At 35.6% G+C, this 16,884-nt stretch overlaps 1 protein-coding gene across 1 annotated transcript in view; it reads right to left on the bottom strand.

Moving 5' to 3' along the window:
• LOC145680200 (uncharacterized) overlaps positions 1-16,884 on the bottom strand; it is a 123,299-nt gene that overhangs the window by 40,873 nt on the left and 65,542 nt on the right. The window contains exons 10-13 of the mRNA XM_081750490.1: positions 8,623-8,691; positions 6,983-7,162; positions 4,655-4,789; positions 1,165-1,246 (exon numbers count right to left, since the gene is read on the bottom strand). Of these exons, the coding sequence (XP_081606616.1) occupies positions 1,165-1,246; positions 4,655-4,789; positions 6,983-7,162; positions 8,623-8,691 (466 nt within the window). The remainder of the gene's footprint in view (positions 1-1,164; positions 1,247-4,654; positions 4,790-6,982; positions 7,163-8,622; positions 8,692-16,884) is intronic.

Below are 16,884 nucleotides of genomic sequence, written 5' to 3'. Positions count from 1 at the left end.
GGAACCGAAGAAGAACTACAGGAGATAATGACCAAATTAATTGACACTGGGAAACAATATGGAATGAAAATCAATGTGGAAAAATCGAAAGTCATGAGAATATGTCGTCGAAACGCGCCCTTACGGGTCAGAGTAGAACAAATGTAACTTAAAGAGGTAGATCATTTCAAATATCTGGGAAGTAATATGGCAAGAGACTCTTACAGCACCAAAGAGATAAGGTCAAGAATTGCCATAACCGAAGAGGCATTCAAGCTAGTCAAGTGCTATATATGGAGTATGGAGTATTGGACTGTATGGTTCAGAGACTTGGACATTACGGAAGTTAGAGAAGAAATATTTAGGGACCTTCGAAACTTGCTTTGTTGAAGATAAAATGGACAGAGAAAGAATAATAAACGAAGATGTTTTAAAACGGATAGGAGAGAAGACGACGCTTTTAGCCAGCATCATTCGTAGGAAGGCTAATGGGATTGGATACATCTTGTAAAGAAATTGTCTTCTTCATACAGCCATAGAGGTAAATATGGAAGAAAAGCGAGGAGCAGGAAGAAGAGCACAACTGATCGATGATCTGAAAAATAGAACAAAATATTTAGAGTTAAAAGAGGAAGCGGAAGCTCGAGAAACGTGAAGGAAACATTTAGAGGCCCGAACCTAAGAAAGAAGAAAAAGAAAAACACATTAGTTCCAGCACCATACATATAAAGATAAACAACCCCCTAAATGCGAAGCTATCTTTCGTTTCCTTTTGCAAAATTAATAAGATAACTTATTATGTTAAATATCTGGTCCTTTATTTATCAATTTTTTTTACTAAGTCTATGTTGTATATTTTCTTCCCCCTAATTTAAATCTGGTTATATGATTCATTTAGTACATATATATACAGGTATCTGGAACATTATACTATGAAGAAATCGCTCTGGCAAAATTTTGCCCTGACAAGGTTTTGTCCTATGCGCAATTTCGTCACGTGAGGTTCTAGCCAGGAGAGATTTCTGTTGGGGCGAGATTTTGTACCCAAACTGGTTGCAGATAAGCAACCGAAATAATAGTCCTGATAAATTAAAATACTGTGCACATAGGTAATCAATTTCCTTTCTCTTTCAAGTATCACTACTTTATTTAAAAGGTCTAATCATTTGTTGTAAAATCTGGTACCTGTTGTATGAGACGGAATATCGACTTCCAAGATACGTCTCGTGCATATAGCATCGTCTTGAGGTTGGTTCGTGTTCTGCAACTGAATTAAAAATAGCTTATCAGTAACACGCACTAAATTAATTGCATATTAAATACTAACAATTACTTAATTATAATGAACTATACATATGTGCCTTAAATAATTATCCTACTAATTCCAACTAATACCATGACTTTTTACCAATTCCAAATACTCATCAGCTCTCAAACATTTTCGCTAGCTAAGAGATCAGCGCCAGTGTGCCACTGAGAGTAAGAATGATACTTAAGAAAACTTACATTAACCGAATTATAATATACCTAGTCCGATCTTAAATATTGTTACAAAGCTCCAGAGGCTGCAACACTGCTCGTTGTGAGGAGAATGAAATAATTTTGCGGTGGAATGAGTGACGACTTATTGAGTCTGCTATAGAAAGAGCGACACGTAACCCGTACAGGCAGAATGGAATAGAATGATTACGGAAACCAGGCAGCAGCGATAGCGCTATATAGAGTGGGAAAAGTAGCGAGTGAAATTTTCAAGATGCTTAAAAAATTGAAAATCACTAACAGTTTCTCTATCACATAATTTTACATCTTTTCTAAGTGACACACAGCTAGTTCAGTAGCAATATTGATTTCTGAAGCTTACAGAGACAAATGAGATTCTAATTAATCAAACCACAGATATATTTTTAAACGTTCCATTCCCAGGGAACAAACCTTGCTTAACGTAGATTCCAATTATAAAAGACAGGAATATATTTATTTATTACCTCTATAGGCATTAAAGAAAAATGATTCGCATCGATCAGTATCACATTAATATCGGAAGGGAAATTAAGAAACTAGTGTAAATCATTACAACAGAACAAGTTATTACTATAAAAATTGGTTATTTACCAATATATCCTTCCGTGGAAAAACTAAATGTTCTCCAGAAATATTGAAATAACAAGCTACTTCCGTCTACAGTGGCAAGGTAACAGCAATAAAAGCGGATAAAAGGAAAAGAAATTCGGACCCAAGAGGAACAGGAATGGCGGAAACTTCATAACGAGGAACTACATAATTTATACAGTTTACTCAACATTGTTAGGGTCATCAAGTCTAGGAGGCTTAGGTGGGCAAGTCATGTAGCTAGAATGGAAGAAAGTAGAAACGCTTTCAAAGTCTTGACTGGAAGACCAATAAGAAAACGACCATTAGGAAGACCTAGGCGCAGATGGGAGGGCAATATTAAGATGGATCTCGCAGAGATAGGAATACAAAGTAGAAACTGGATCCAATTGGCTAAGGATAGAAGTCAGTGGAGAGTTTTCGTGAACGCGGCATTGAACCTCCGGGTTCCATAGGCCATAGAGTTAGTTAATTAGTTAAAAGAAATATGGTATGGGAACAGGAATGCATACCACCAAATGAACGTAACGTAAAAATGGGTACTAAAATGAACAAGCAGAGCACAATGGAAGAAAAAAAAGAGTTAAGTTTGAAAGAAGCGTGGTATCTATCCTACATTACTATTGTCAGAACCAAATTACACATCAAAGGTAGGGAACCAGATCTTATCAATGTTACCAGAATCCAGATCTAAAACTCGTTTATATTAATGAATAAAGAATGAATCTTTAATCTCCCACTCTTCCCCCCCCCCCCATTCTATTACATTAGCATGTTTTATATAATGTGAATATTGCTTCATGTGAAGTGATAATCCCAACATACCCTCTTCTTGCGACTTTTTTTGATTCGGGATTTAATATTGCGTTTGATTTGATCTATATATGAAGAATAGCATTCACACTGGGCAAGAAAAATACTTGATTTATTTAATGGATCAATAAAGTAACTTTTAAAGCCGGTGAGATGCTTTTCTAAACTTTCTGAACGGATATTGGAAGCAGATATATTATGCTTTGCAAGAATGTTTTGAAATTCTGTCGATAATTGGGAAAATTTGGAATTCATATCCAAGCTTTTTTTTCTTTCTTTTTTTTTTTTTTTTTTTTTTTTAAGAATTTCTACCGATCTACGTTATTCATTGAAGCATTTTTGTAAGGTATGCAACTTATAACTGGTCTTTTTCCTATTTGCTATAAAAACTGAATTTCATCATTAAGATTACTTGGACGATCACAAATTAGTAATACGCTAGAGAGATTCCAAATATTAGCCTTGTGCAGTGATGGATGGGCTGACTGTTGATGTACGTAACTAATGGTTACGGCGAGTTTTCCATATACTTTTGTTATAAATTTATTATACGCTCGGGTAATCAGTAAATCTAAAAAAAGGAAAACAGTTATTAGATTCATGCTCGACAGTAAAGTTCAACCTAGGATGCTAATAACTGAACTGTTCAAATATTTGTAGAAGAGTATTTACATCACGTAAAAGTGGTAAAACGTCATCGACACAACGATAATATCTTAATATATTTAAATGTATCCTGTTGTCCATTGATTTTTTTGCAATGTTTGACAATATCGCAGATATTGTGTTCTTCTTGGCTAGACTGTTATTCTGGCAAAAGTAATGGTTTTCAAATTCAAATACATTAGTTGTTAAGCAGACCTCAGGCAGTTATAACAGAAAGTGAGAGTTCTAATGCATTTGAACTTGAAAATCATTTTTTTGCCAGAATAACAGTCTAGCCAAGAACACAATATCTACGATATTGTCAAACATTGCAAAAAAAAAAAAAAAAAAAAAAAAAAAAAAAATCAAATAGAAACATCTACTTTACAACAGGATACATTTAAGTATATAAAGATATTATCGTTGTGTCGATGACGTTTTACTTTTACGTGATGTAAATACTCTTCTACAAATATTTGAACAGTTCAGTAATTAGCATCCTAGGTTGAACTTCACTGTCGAGCGTGAATCTGGTAACTGTTTTCCTTTTTTAGATTTACTGATTACCCGAGCGTATAATAAATTTATAACAAAAGTATATGGAAAACTTGCGGCAGACATTAGTTACATATATCAACAGTCAGCCCATCCACCACTGCACAAGACTAGTATTTGGAAGAATTTCTTTCGTAGAATATTACTAATTTGTGATCGTCAAGTAATCTTAATGGTGAAATACAGTTTTTATATCAAATAGGACAAAAGGTCGGTTATAAGTTGCATATCTTACAAAAATGGTTTAGTCAAACACGTAGATCTGTACAAGTTCTTAAAAAACTTGAATACGAATTCCAAATTTTCCACAATTATCGACAGAAATTCAACGTATTCTTCCAAAGTATTATATATATCTGCCTTCAGTATCCCTCCAGAAAGTTTAGAAAAGCATCTCACCGGCTTTAAAAGTTATTTTATTGATCCATTAAATAAGTCAAGTATGTATCACTAAATGTAGTCATTAGATATACACTTAAGAACCTATTACTTCTTTTTACTTGTAATAATAATAATAATAATAATAATAATAATAATAATAATAGCAACTTACTTCTTTACTCTTTAAAATTTGTTGCTCAGCTGTAGGTTTCATCTTTTGTGTTCTTCTTTTGTCAGTATCAGTGACTTTGGTTCTATTATTTCCATTATTTTCTTCGAGGTTGCAAGTAGTTGTTGCTTCATTTTCCTAAAATAAAACAATAATACATATTACGTTTTAAATCTACTACTAACATGAACTAAGTCTTAAAAAAAAAAAAAAAAAAAAAAAAAAACTATGTGCCTCGGCCACGAAACGAAGTGCTACCAAATGACAGTCGATATTAAAATTATAATGAGATTTACTCTTATTCTTTGGAGCACCAAGAAATGGCACTCAATGTTAGTTGAATATAATTTATACTTGTGTCTGAAATGCCGCGAAAAAGTACTAATATACCGTCACTCATAAAAATTTTGGGAACTATTGCAACATTGTTTCCGATTTCTGGCACTTTTCACAAAAACAGATGATCAATAGAAGGCTATTTTGAAGTTTCAAAAGTGTTCGTTATGTGTAGAACCATATGTAACTATTTAAATTGTCTTCTATTTGTCAAACATGTTTCCTTTCGCTCGAACATGGTCATGATGATCGAAAAAATTTGTACATAGATCATGTTCATTTTTCATAACAAGTGATACCAAAGTTTTTTTTTCTTTCTTTTTTTTTTTTTTTTTTTTTCATTCAAGCCTTCTTGACCGATTTTAACCTCAGTTAATAACAGGCGCGGCAGTGAAACGGCGATTTTGAAACCTTCACCAGCGATACAAATTTATTCACAGCGATATAGAAAAATTATAACATGAATTTACAATGCTTGCAATTTATGAGAAATGTTTCTGAACAACTTGCACATCTTGCACAGACATGTTACAACAAAATGTGCATCACTTGAAAATGGTATCACGTAGGTGGCACCCTCTTCCTTCACACACATTCTAAGTCTTTTACGGAAGTTAGACATCACATCTCACAGGACTGGCACTGAAATTGGATTAACTTCCTCGCGAATTTGATCCTTCAGTTTCTGGATGGTGTGTGGTGGGTCACACCGGAAGATCTCAGATTTCAAATGACCCCAAAGGAAGAAATCACACGCTGAAAGGTCAGAGTATCTTGGAGGCCAAGGAATGTCCCCGTTCTTGGAGATGAGATGACTAGGAAAAATGTTCTGTAGCGCGCTAATGGGCGAGGTATGGCATGTGGCCCCGTCTTGTTGAAAAAATGTGTATGCAGTTACAAGAAGATCAGCAAGCTGTGGCACTAGGAAATGGTTCAACATGTGAACATACCGTTCAGTATTCACAGAAACAGCATTACTGCGATCGTTTAAAAAGAAATAAGGCCCGATGATTCCAAATTATGATACGCCACACCACACTACCACTTTCTGACTGTGAAGTGCTTTTCATGAAGCATTTCAGGATTTTCACGTGACCAGTATCTACAGTTTTGCTTGTTAACAAAGCCTGACACATAAAAATTGGCCTCATCGCTCATGATCAGATTGTCGCACAGGCCTGGGTTGTCGTTCATGAGTTCCAACAATTCTCGGCAAAAGCGTAGTCTCTTTGGGAGGTCGTCCGCATTCAGTTGTTGCACTATCTGCATTTTGTATGTGTGATATTGCAGTTTCTTGTGCAATATTCACCGTACACTGCGATCCGGTATGCCAAGTCGCAGGGCATGCTTGCTTGCAGAACGTCTGGGACTTCGGCTGAAGGCTTCTTCCAGTCTTGCAACATTCTCTGGTGTGTACACGCGTTTCGCACTTCCATCCCTCTTTCTCTTCACATTTTTCCTCAAAGTCCCGTACCCACAATTTGATAGCATGCGCAGTCGGAACTGGGACATGACATGGGAGATTGTAATAAGCACGAAATACACGCTGCGCGGCCACGTAGCTGTCGTTGTTTTTGTAAAACGCCTTTACAGCAAAAGCGTGTTATTCACCGGTCTACGACGCCATCTCAACCGAACACCGATATCAGGGTCAATGGCAAAGGTTTGTTCTCCAGATGGCACCATTCTCGTTTTCTGATTCCTAACGTAATTTACTATTTCCAGGGTTTCAAAATCGCCCGTTTCACTGCCGCATCTGTTAGATCATCTGTGAAACATCAAAGAAAATTTACGAAAAGTGTCGCAGAATAGACAGAAAAACATACGCAATAAAAATCGACATTGCATAAAATGATAATAAATAGTGGTGCTTTTAGGAAATATAGTAGCCTATATTTATACTTTAATAATAATTACTGCAATTGTTTGGATAACCAAGATTGTCTTCGAGGAAATGAAGAATAGAACAAAACCAGAATTACAAGTAGAACTCACCTTCACAACTTGAGAGCTATTTCTACTTCCTTCATGAGTCAAAATTTCATCATGGGAATTGATCTCGTGTCGTCTTCTCTTGTATTCTTGTGAAGTGTTTGTTTCTGTTGCTTCCTCTAATTCCTCCGATCCAGAGAGATTTCTTTTTAATCCCTTTGCTGGTGAAGGTCCTTCCGTATTCTTATGAAGAAAATAAATATAGGTTCACAATTGGGCTTGTAAATAGTTCAATTATGAAAAAAAACGGAATACACAAATACATTACAAAGAAGGAGCAATACTAAAAAAGTGAAAAATTTGATCGCTGAACTTCACTCGAAATATGAGTTTCTACTTCCTACGTGAAAGCTTTACTAGTTAAGTACCAGCATTTCTTGCTACATGAGATCATCAACCAGCTACTGTAGTTTCGCAAAATACGGGTAAGCTATATAAGGGTGTAGATTGAAGAGAATTACTATGCAAGGATTCAGCATGTAGACAATAAAGGAAATAGACTTTGACAAAGAGACCTCACTCATGCCTACGCACAACAAAGAATCACTAGATACGAACAGTCTTGACAACACTCCCAGCATTACTACATGGCGCTATTTTAAGTATTTTTATTTTAAGATTTTTCGATAGTTGTGTCATAGCGATATGTGATGTTTACCAAATATAGTTGGTAATGAACATAGTTTATAGTAAATGAAGATAAATGAATCATAATACAAGCTTCAGTATAAAGCATATGGTTTTAATGAATGCTTTTGAATAGTATGGCTGCATAAGTTTTGTCTGTTTTCAAGTTTTAATTGTCCGCAGTTCAAGTTTCTGTAGCACTGAGAGTTACACACCCATATGCCGACAAATGAGCGTAAGTGGATCGAAAGGTTATTCTCTGTAGCCTGGCATCGGGTTGTGACGTGCCAAGGAATCAGCGTCACTGTATGCACTGATATCCTGGGCATCAAATAAGAAGAGTCCAAAATTCCGAGGTTCGATCGACGGACTCCTAACATCCAAGAGGTTGTAACGAAAATAATCCTACATGCACCTTGGTGTCGATTAGCATCAGTTAAAGGGAGACTGGTAATAGAACTGTCTAGAGAAATTCTCTCGTTCTATACATCGGTGTTATTCGATTTTCGGATAGCTTCTTTCTGATCTATCTTCGCGGGTCGCGGTTAGTTTCGTTCCACCGTATGGATTTGCACACCGTATGTACGCCGAAATTGATCTTTGTATTTCGTGTCGATGCTGAAGCTTGAACTGAACATTATTTTCCCTTGCTTTGAGTTTTAGTTGCCGAGAAGATACTTGTACTTATTGAGTTTAGCTTGAAATTCACTGTTGGAATTTTTTGTAGTAAAAATAAAATAAAATGAAAAGGCGGAAGAAGCGGTGAGCAAGTAAAGAATAAAACTTGATTTTGTCCGTTTTGTCCGTTTTTGTGTTGCTCCATTCTAATGTGTCTTACCTTTACTTTATTTTCATTTTTTAAAATCAAAATTGAAGATTACAGGAAATTTCTTCTAGATAATTTTTCAAATCTGGGACTTACATTACGATATGTTAATGGATTACCTAATTCTGAAGATACTAAGAAAAATGAAAATACTAACAAAAAATACATGAGAGCATTAGACAAAACATACCTTTCTTGGAAAATCCGTACGCACAAAAGGAGAGGTTTGTTCGTTCACCCTATTTAGAATTTCTTTTTCCTGGAAATATGCAGAAAAGAACAACCTTAAGTTAAAGTAGAAATATGAAAATTGAGCAGGTCGTACATTATGCGCTTCATGCTTTCTGAAATTAGATTAAGCAGTAAACGTACTGTACATTGAAACTGGAGACGTATAAAGAATTATCAAAACCGGACAGTAGGGCATAATCAGTCTCGGTATCTATCTATCTATCTATATCTATCTATCTATCTATCTATCTATCTATATATATATATATATATATATATATATATATATATATATATATATATATGTATATATATATATACGAGGGCGAGGTGAAAAGTTCTCGGCCACACAATGAAAGACTGCGAATTTCAGTTCAAAAATGATTTTATTTTTCGACATAATCTCCCTTAACTTAATACACTTGGCCCAGCATTTCTCCAACATCTGTTTTCCTTCTCGGAAGTGAGAGTCTGGAAGGTTGTGAAAATAGTCATCCACGACCCTCTCAGCTTCTTCATTCGATGTGGACCGCTTCCCAGAAAGACATTTCTTCAAGCTTGGGAAGAGATAGAAGTCCGATGGTGCCAAATCAGGAAGCAAAGCAAATCGTACCCCAAATCAGCAGTTTTCCCATCGCCAACGCACCCTTGTTCACAGGTGCGTTGTCCTGGTGAAAGATGATTTTCTTCTTCTTCAACCCAGGCCTCTTCACGCGAATTTTGGCATCCAGCTGGTCAAGAAGGTTGGGAGTAATATTCGCCTGTAATTGTTCTCCCTTTTACAAGGTAATCAATTAACAGGATCCCTTTCGCATCCCAAAACACACTGGCCATGACCTTTCCGGCCGATACGATCGTCTTCGCTTTCTTCGACCCTGCACCACCGGCTTTTACCCACTGCTTGGACTGCTGTTTCACTTCTGGCGTGTAGTGGTGAACCCATGTCTCATCCATTGTCACAAATCGCTGCACAAAATTGGTCGGATCCCTTTTGAATCGGTCCAAAGTTTGTTGCGAAAATCGTTTTCACATTTGCTTTTGGTCGGCAGTCAGCAAATGCAGCACCCATCTTGCGCAGAGCTTTCGCATCCCTAGTTCTTTGTGCAAGATGTTTCGCACCCGTTCCTCCGATATCCCACACTCTCACCTATCTCACTCACTTTCATTCGCCTGTTGTCCAACACGATATCATGCACTTTTTCGATTGTTTCCGGTGTGGTTGCGGTTTTCGGCCTTCCATCACGTGGATTATCTTCGAGAGATGTGCGACCACGTTTAAGTTCGGCTGCTCACTTTTTAACGGTTGACATGAAAGGAGCAGAGTCCCCGTAAACTTTTGTCAACTTTGGATGAATTTCCGTAGGGGTTACTCCATCCAAAACGAAAAATTTGATTACCGCACGATATTCAAGTTTATCCATTTTCACAACTAACACACAAGACGTCAAACTGCAACAATGCCTGCACACAAACTACTTGAGAGAACAAGTTGACACTTGTTATACGAAGAACTGAAAAGCGCCCCCAGGCGAGAACAATAAAATTTTGCTGATTGGAGTGCTATCTCTGGGTCAGGCCGAGAACTTTCCACCCCACCCTCGTATAGATATAGATATACTTAGATATAGATAAATAGATAGATAGATAGATAGACGTATAGGCCCATCTGTGGCTTGGGTCTAAAAGGGCCAATGTCACTTTTTGACAAAAATGAGATGCTCTTCAATTTTAACGTCTATAAATGGATGTTTTCTTGTACAGGAAGTGCAAATGTCAACACGAAATAGTTTGGAATATATACCATTCATATTGACATTTGCTTTCTTGCAAAAGAAAATATTCATTTATAGGCGTTAAAATTTGACGAACACCTCATTTTTGTTAAAAAGTGACGTTGGCCCTTTTAGACCCAAGTCACAGATAATATGATTCTTAATTTGGGGGCACGGTGACCCAATGGTAGAGTGCTTCCGCTTACCTCTTGTGCGTGAGGTCCCTGATTCGATCCCCGGCCAAGTACGTTTGCGTTAGACAACGCTGTGTCATGGGTTTTCTTGGGATACTCCCGTTTCCATCCACATTCTCATTCCACCAATTCTTCCATCATCATTCACTTGCCATAAATCATTCGTCTCCCTTAGCCTCAATCATGTTCATAATCATGGGACGTTAAACTGAAAGATTTCATGTGAGATTCTTAATTTGATCTCCACTAGGAACTTTCTCATAGGAAAAAGAGAATTAATAAATCGCCAAACTATGCATGAGAAAAAGACATCTGTCACCGTTGACTACTGAAAATTTTTATTTAAAATAGTTAGTTTAATCAGAATTTATCCTTCCGTTTCACTATCGAAGCTATATAACATGGATAGACACTACAGTTTAACGTAAGCCTAAACAGGATTAGCTCTTACCGAGAATCGAAATGGTTTAATAATTTTGTGTAGTACGGTTTGAGATTAATGTAACATTCCTGTAAAAGCTATGACCCCTAGTAATAAAATACTTTCGTATTCAAAATCTTACCTTGTATCTCTTTTCGAGTTTTGAACCATCTAGCCAAGAGTACAATTTAGTAACTGTATTTTCGTATTGTTTGTAAATCAGCCCATCAAGGACATTTATATTTATTTATTTTTTAAGCATGAATTTTGAAGTGACTACCAACGCATTGGCACAGTAAGCTAGAGATCCGGATTTGAATCTCGACCTAGTCAGGCATTTCATCACTGTATCATTAAAAGAGATTCTTCAGCTTTAATATTTTATGGGAAAAGGATTAACTTGAATAACATGTTAGAAGCCAACGTTCTTTAAGTTAAAACTCGTTGAAGGTAGTAACACAATGTAACGGGTTCGCCGTTAGATGTAAGATATTTTTTCTTAAATATCCCGCTTCTTGTACATGTAAGAAAGAACAACTTAAGTTATTTCCTTCTATTTCAAAAATTGTCTTATGTAATTTATTTATTATGTTGTCGGTAAACACGTTTTATACTTTACTATTAGAAATTCTCAGGTTGGTGATTATTCAAAATTATGTGTCATGTAATAAAATTATACGAAAAAGAGTTATATATCGGGTGTATCGAAAGTCCGGAGACTTAGACCAACTTCATTATGAGTAAAAACATGAATAAAATGGAAATATTGGGAAGTTGTTGAAAATAGGTAGTTTTCAATCTAAAATGGTGATTTTTTTCCAATCGCATCAGTCGGGGTTTGATCTCCACACTGCAGTGCACTGGTAAGGTCGCCTGTGGGAAATGAAAATTAATGTTTCCAGTTATGGAAGCTATTCGAACGGAACGTAAGGGCACGCAAAAATAACACAAATAAGTGCATATTGTTATGTGAGGAAATCTAGAAAACTTCAAATCCGTTTTCCAACAATGATGTATTCTTGGTAAGGGGAAATGAAAATTAATGTTTCCAGTTAAACAAACTATTCGAACGGAACGTAAAGGCACATAAAAATAACATGAAGAACGTGCATATTGTCATGTGAGGAAATCTAGAAAAGTTCGAATTTATTTTCCAATAATGCTGTATTGTTGGTAAGGGGAATGAAAATTAATGTTTCCAGTTAACCCTCGAATATCCATATTATTTTTTAACTCCGGATTCCCAACAGGGGTACAAGTGTACCCCAGTACAAATTGTTTGCAATTAGAAACATCCTTATTTGTGGCATCGATAATACTGGTATATTAGTTTTTGTTGGGTTGTGCTTTGTTAGGTCATGTTGATTTTGTTAGTGTAGGTTAAGTTTATGTAGATTAGGTTAGTGAAACAGAAATTTGTTTATACGCTTTAGAACTGTATTAATTTCGTAATATTTTTTGTGGCAGGAAAGATTGCAATATTGCAATTAGAATATGAATGCAATATTGCAACGAAATATTGCAATAAGCTCTAATATTACCTGTTCTTTTTTCTATATTTCGCTGAACCAAAATCAAGCATAAAATACTTGAAACAAATATGGTAACATAGATACCCAAGGGGGTACAAATGTACCCCAGTGTAATTTCAGCCACATACGTAAGCAGATCACATTACAATATAATTGTTATTGAGGAAATAAGTTTCCTTACAGTCCGGTCGGTAAAGTAAAGAACGCTAGTCGCCCTCGGGTACTTATGACATACAATATACAGTAAAACATATGCATGGGGTACATTTGTACCCCTTGGATTTCCGAAGGTTAAGCATGTTATTCGAACGGAACATAAGGGTACGCAAAAATAACACGAAGAACGTGCATTTTGTTATGTAAGGAAATCTGGAAAATTTCGAATCTATTTTTCAACAATGCTGTATTGTTGGTAAGGCAATTGCCCAAAGAAATACCGTACTGAACTGGCTAAATTCCATCTTCATTTAACATAGGGAACTTACTGCAGTAGACCCGAAACAGCTGATGTGATTGGAAAAGTTTCACTGTTTTAAAGGGAAAAAACACCTATTTCCAAAAGAGACACTGACCAAAGCTTAAAACTTTATTTTAAATTATAATTTGTAACTGTTTCGGATATCTAGCATATCCTTCTTCAGACACGATCGAAATTAATGAAAATACAGACATATATATATAAATGTTGTTATAACAGAGTTTAAATTCTTTAACCGTCGTATATATTAAGTATTTTATCAGTTACGACTTGAAAAAAAAAAAAAAAAGAAAGAAAGAAAGAAAGAAAGAAAGAAAGAAACTTGATCTTACTCTGTAGCTTTCGGATACATTTATTTAGGTACTTCTTCAGGCAGACCTAATAGAAAGGTAGTTAGCAGATGGTTAACAGTATAGCACAGTATCGGTTCTATTATAAACATATATAATAGAAAAATAAATACATAATAGAAAAATAATTATCTGCAGTGCATACGATTGTTAGTTTGTGTTAGGACTATACTAGGGTACAACGGTTAAATTTTTTATTAATTAGGGGAATTAAATAGATATATACGACGGTTAAAGAATTTAAACTCTGTTATAACAACATTTATATATATGTCTGTATTTTCATTAATTTCGATCGTGTCTGAAGAAGGATATGCTAGATATCCGAAACAGTTACAAATTATAATTTAAAATAAAGTTTTAAGCTTTGGTCAGTGTCTCTTTTGTTAAAACAATTAATCCAAAGCCATGAATAATCTTACTACCTATTTCCAACAAACATTTCTCTTTCTTTTTTAATTTTTTTATACAACGCAGCTGGCTTATGACCCTGGACTTTTGACACAAGTTTGCTATGTCGTATTGTTAAAGGAACAAACAAACTTTTCCTAGGTTGTCACTTCATCTTCAATTAATCATCAAGCAATTTGGAAGATATAAGATTTTACAATATAAGATTGACAAATTACACACCCGGTGGAAGACTGTTGTAAGTCAAAACTATATATTTGTGGGAACATGGCTTTTAAAGTTTGTTATTCTATCAAAATCGTTCCCTGGAATACTGGTATTTCTGCCATCTAGAGTTTAATTTGTTTAGTTGAGTTGATTTTAAGTTTAACGTCCCGTGGCTATATGAGGCGTGGACCTACTGATTAACGTGAAATCCGAACCGCATGAGCTCCCGCCTGGAATCAAACCCGGGTCTCCACGCCAAAGGCGCGTATGCTAACCGCTTAGCCATGAAGGAGCTCTTTAATTTGTTTAGTTGCGTTTCTGCGAAAATACCATCAGGTAGAGCTCGCATTTCCCTCTTTATTCTCTTTTGAGCGATGATAACTGAAATTTCCATTTTTTGAGTTTAACACTCTTCCACCGGGTGTGCGAAATAAATCTCCACAGTTAAGAATTATCAATTCTACATTTATTTTATAGCACAGAGTTTGTATTACTTTTTAGCTAGTGATTGTTGTAGTCCCTCATTGAAAATTCCCTATGTTCAAACTAAAGTTATTGTTCGTCATGTAGAAAGTCATTCGTTCTGAAAGTACAAACGTGATAAAGTTTATTTAATGTACACCATCCGTCAAATGTTTTGTCATAAAGGTCTACAATATATGGATACGTAAATACTATAGAGGTATACTCAGATTGTAATTCTATGCACAACTATATAGGAAATGAGATGCTAATTCTGTGTGTTCGCAGTATTTCCATGGAAGGAATAGCGGATTTAAAATATGAATTAAAGCAATGAAATAATGTATTAAAATACTGTATGTCTATTGAAATATTTAATATATTTTCTACGATGATATAAAATGAAATAATGGATAAAACAGTTCTATTTTTTTCCTGTATCTCTTCGTATTTCTATCTTATATATATTTATTTATCTATTATCCTTATTACATTTAAGTATTAATCACGTATTTATTTCTTGTACCCTAGTATAGTCCTAACACAAACTAACAATCGTATGCGTTGCAGATAATTATTTTTCTATTATGTATTTATTTTTCTATTATATATGTTTATAATAGAACCGATACTGTGCTATACTGTTAACCATCTGCTAACTACCTTTCTATTAGGTCTGCCTGAAGAAGTACCTAAATAAATGTATCCGAAAGCTACAGAGTAAGATCAAGTTTCTTTCTTTCTTTCTTTTTTTTTTTTTTTTTTTTTCAAGTCGTAACTGATAAAATACTTAAGCTAATAGATCGAATACATACATTCTTTAGTCCATTAGTATTACACTACCTATTCACAAAGCTCGTTCGTGGCTAAGCGGTTAGCGTGCGCGCCTCTGGCGTGGGGGACCCGTGTTCGATTGCCGGCGGGACTCATGTGGTTCGGATTCCACGTTAATCAGTAGTAGGTCCCGTCTCATATTCCCCTAGCTGCTGAAAGAGACATTAAACTTAAAATCCATGAACTACTTATTCAGAAGGAAGGTACCTCTGTTCGCCTGACAAATTCATGGGACTTCTGGGCCAATTTCCTGACATCTTGACTAAAGTAAAACTAGCGATACCTTATACTATTTAAACAAGACAGATATGGACTATCTAATCTAGGATTTAAATCGTTCTGTAGAAGGTAAACATTTCCATCTGCTCCCAGTGAGAAGATTAGGATTAGGATTAGGATTTAGATTTCTGGGCTTTCGGCATCTAAGGCCATTTAGCTCGTCACGTTTTGTGGGGTGACGTCTCTCGGAGAGCACATTATCCGGAGAAAGGGAAGGAAGGAAGCGACCTGGGACCTATAAGTTAGGTACCACCCCGGCATTTGCCTGGTGTGAATGAGGAAAACCCAGGAAAACCTCATTCAGGGCGGCTGGTATGAAAAACCATTTTACACTTTTTCGACTGAGTGCTCCCACCAGAAATCGAACCCGAGGCCGCTCGCACCAAAGGCGAGAGCGTTAGTGACTACGAGAAGAGTATGTTACAACAGTTTCTTCTTGAAATTATTTTACTAAAGGAAACAAAGAGCAGGGTTAGTGGTTGTTATTCCTGCATTTTAAAGTTCTGGATATTTAGCGTTAATAAATTTTTCAATTTATTTTCCTTTAAGGATTCGCTTCCTCTCGAGATTACAATAATGAAGTAATTTACTGAATAGGTACCGGAACTTCTGCTAAGTGACTAAATTTGTGCATGGCCTGCAAGACATAAATATACATGATTAAACTCACCTATCGAAGCAAATGATTTAATGATTTGAACACTTTATTTTGAACGAAGCTTTTCCATGAAGAATAAATAAATAAATAAAACTAAATATTGTGTAGAAAGCTTCAGCTCAAATCTTGGATATAATAGTAACAGTTTTATTTTTTTGCTCTAACATTTTATTTTTTTTATTTTATTTTATTTTATTTTTTTTTAAATTTAAGTGTAACGTCCCATGATTATGCTTGACGGTTAAGGAAGACGGAAATTTGACAATGGTCGAAAAAGTGGGAGAAAAAGGCTCAACTTCGAGAAGTCCCACCACACATTGTGTTTGTCCATTATAAAGGCCATTTGACGGGAGGTGAAATCAAACCAGAGATTCCACGCTGTACCGCCGAACCACTGCGACCCCTGAACCGTCTCGTTTATCAGTTTGGAAACTTAGCAACCTTCTATCCTCATCATAACTAAACTAAGTGCCACGAATAAAGTCCGATGGCCCTTGCTGAATGTAGCATGTTAGATGTCAATCATAAAAAGAATGAAATGGGAAATATTAAGAGAATAATTTGTTCTGTCTCATTCGATATTAAACAAGTGGTGATAGAGTTTTTGCGTCCTGTTATGCATT

The sequence above is a fragment of the Thermobia domestica genome, chromosome 1 (assembly GCF_964235325.1).
Source record: "Thermobia domestica chromosome 1, izTheDome1.hap1.1, whole genome shotgun sequence".
NCBI lineage: Eukaryota > Metazoa > Arthropoda > Insecta > Zygentoma > Lepismatidae > Thermobia > Thermobia domestica.
The sequence above is the reverse complement of the archived record's forward strand: the minus strand, read 5'-3'. Positions and strand labels throughout refer to the sequence as shown.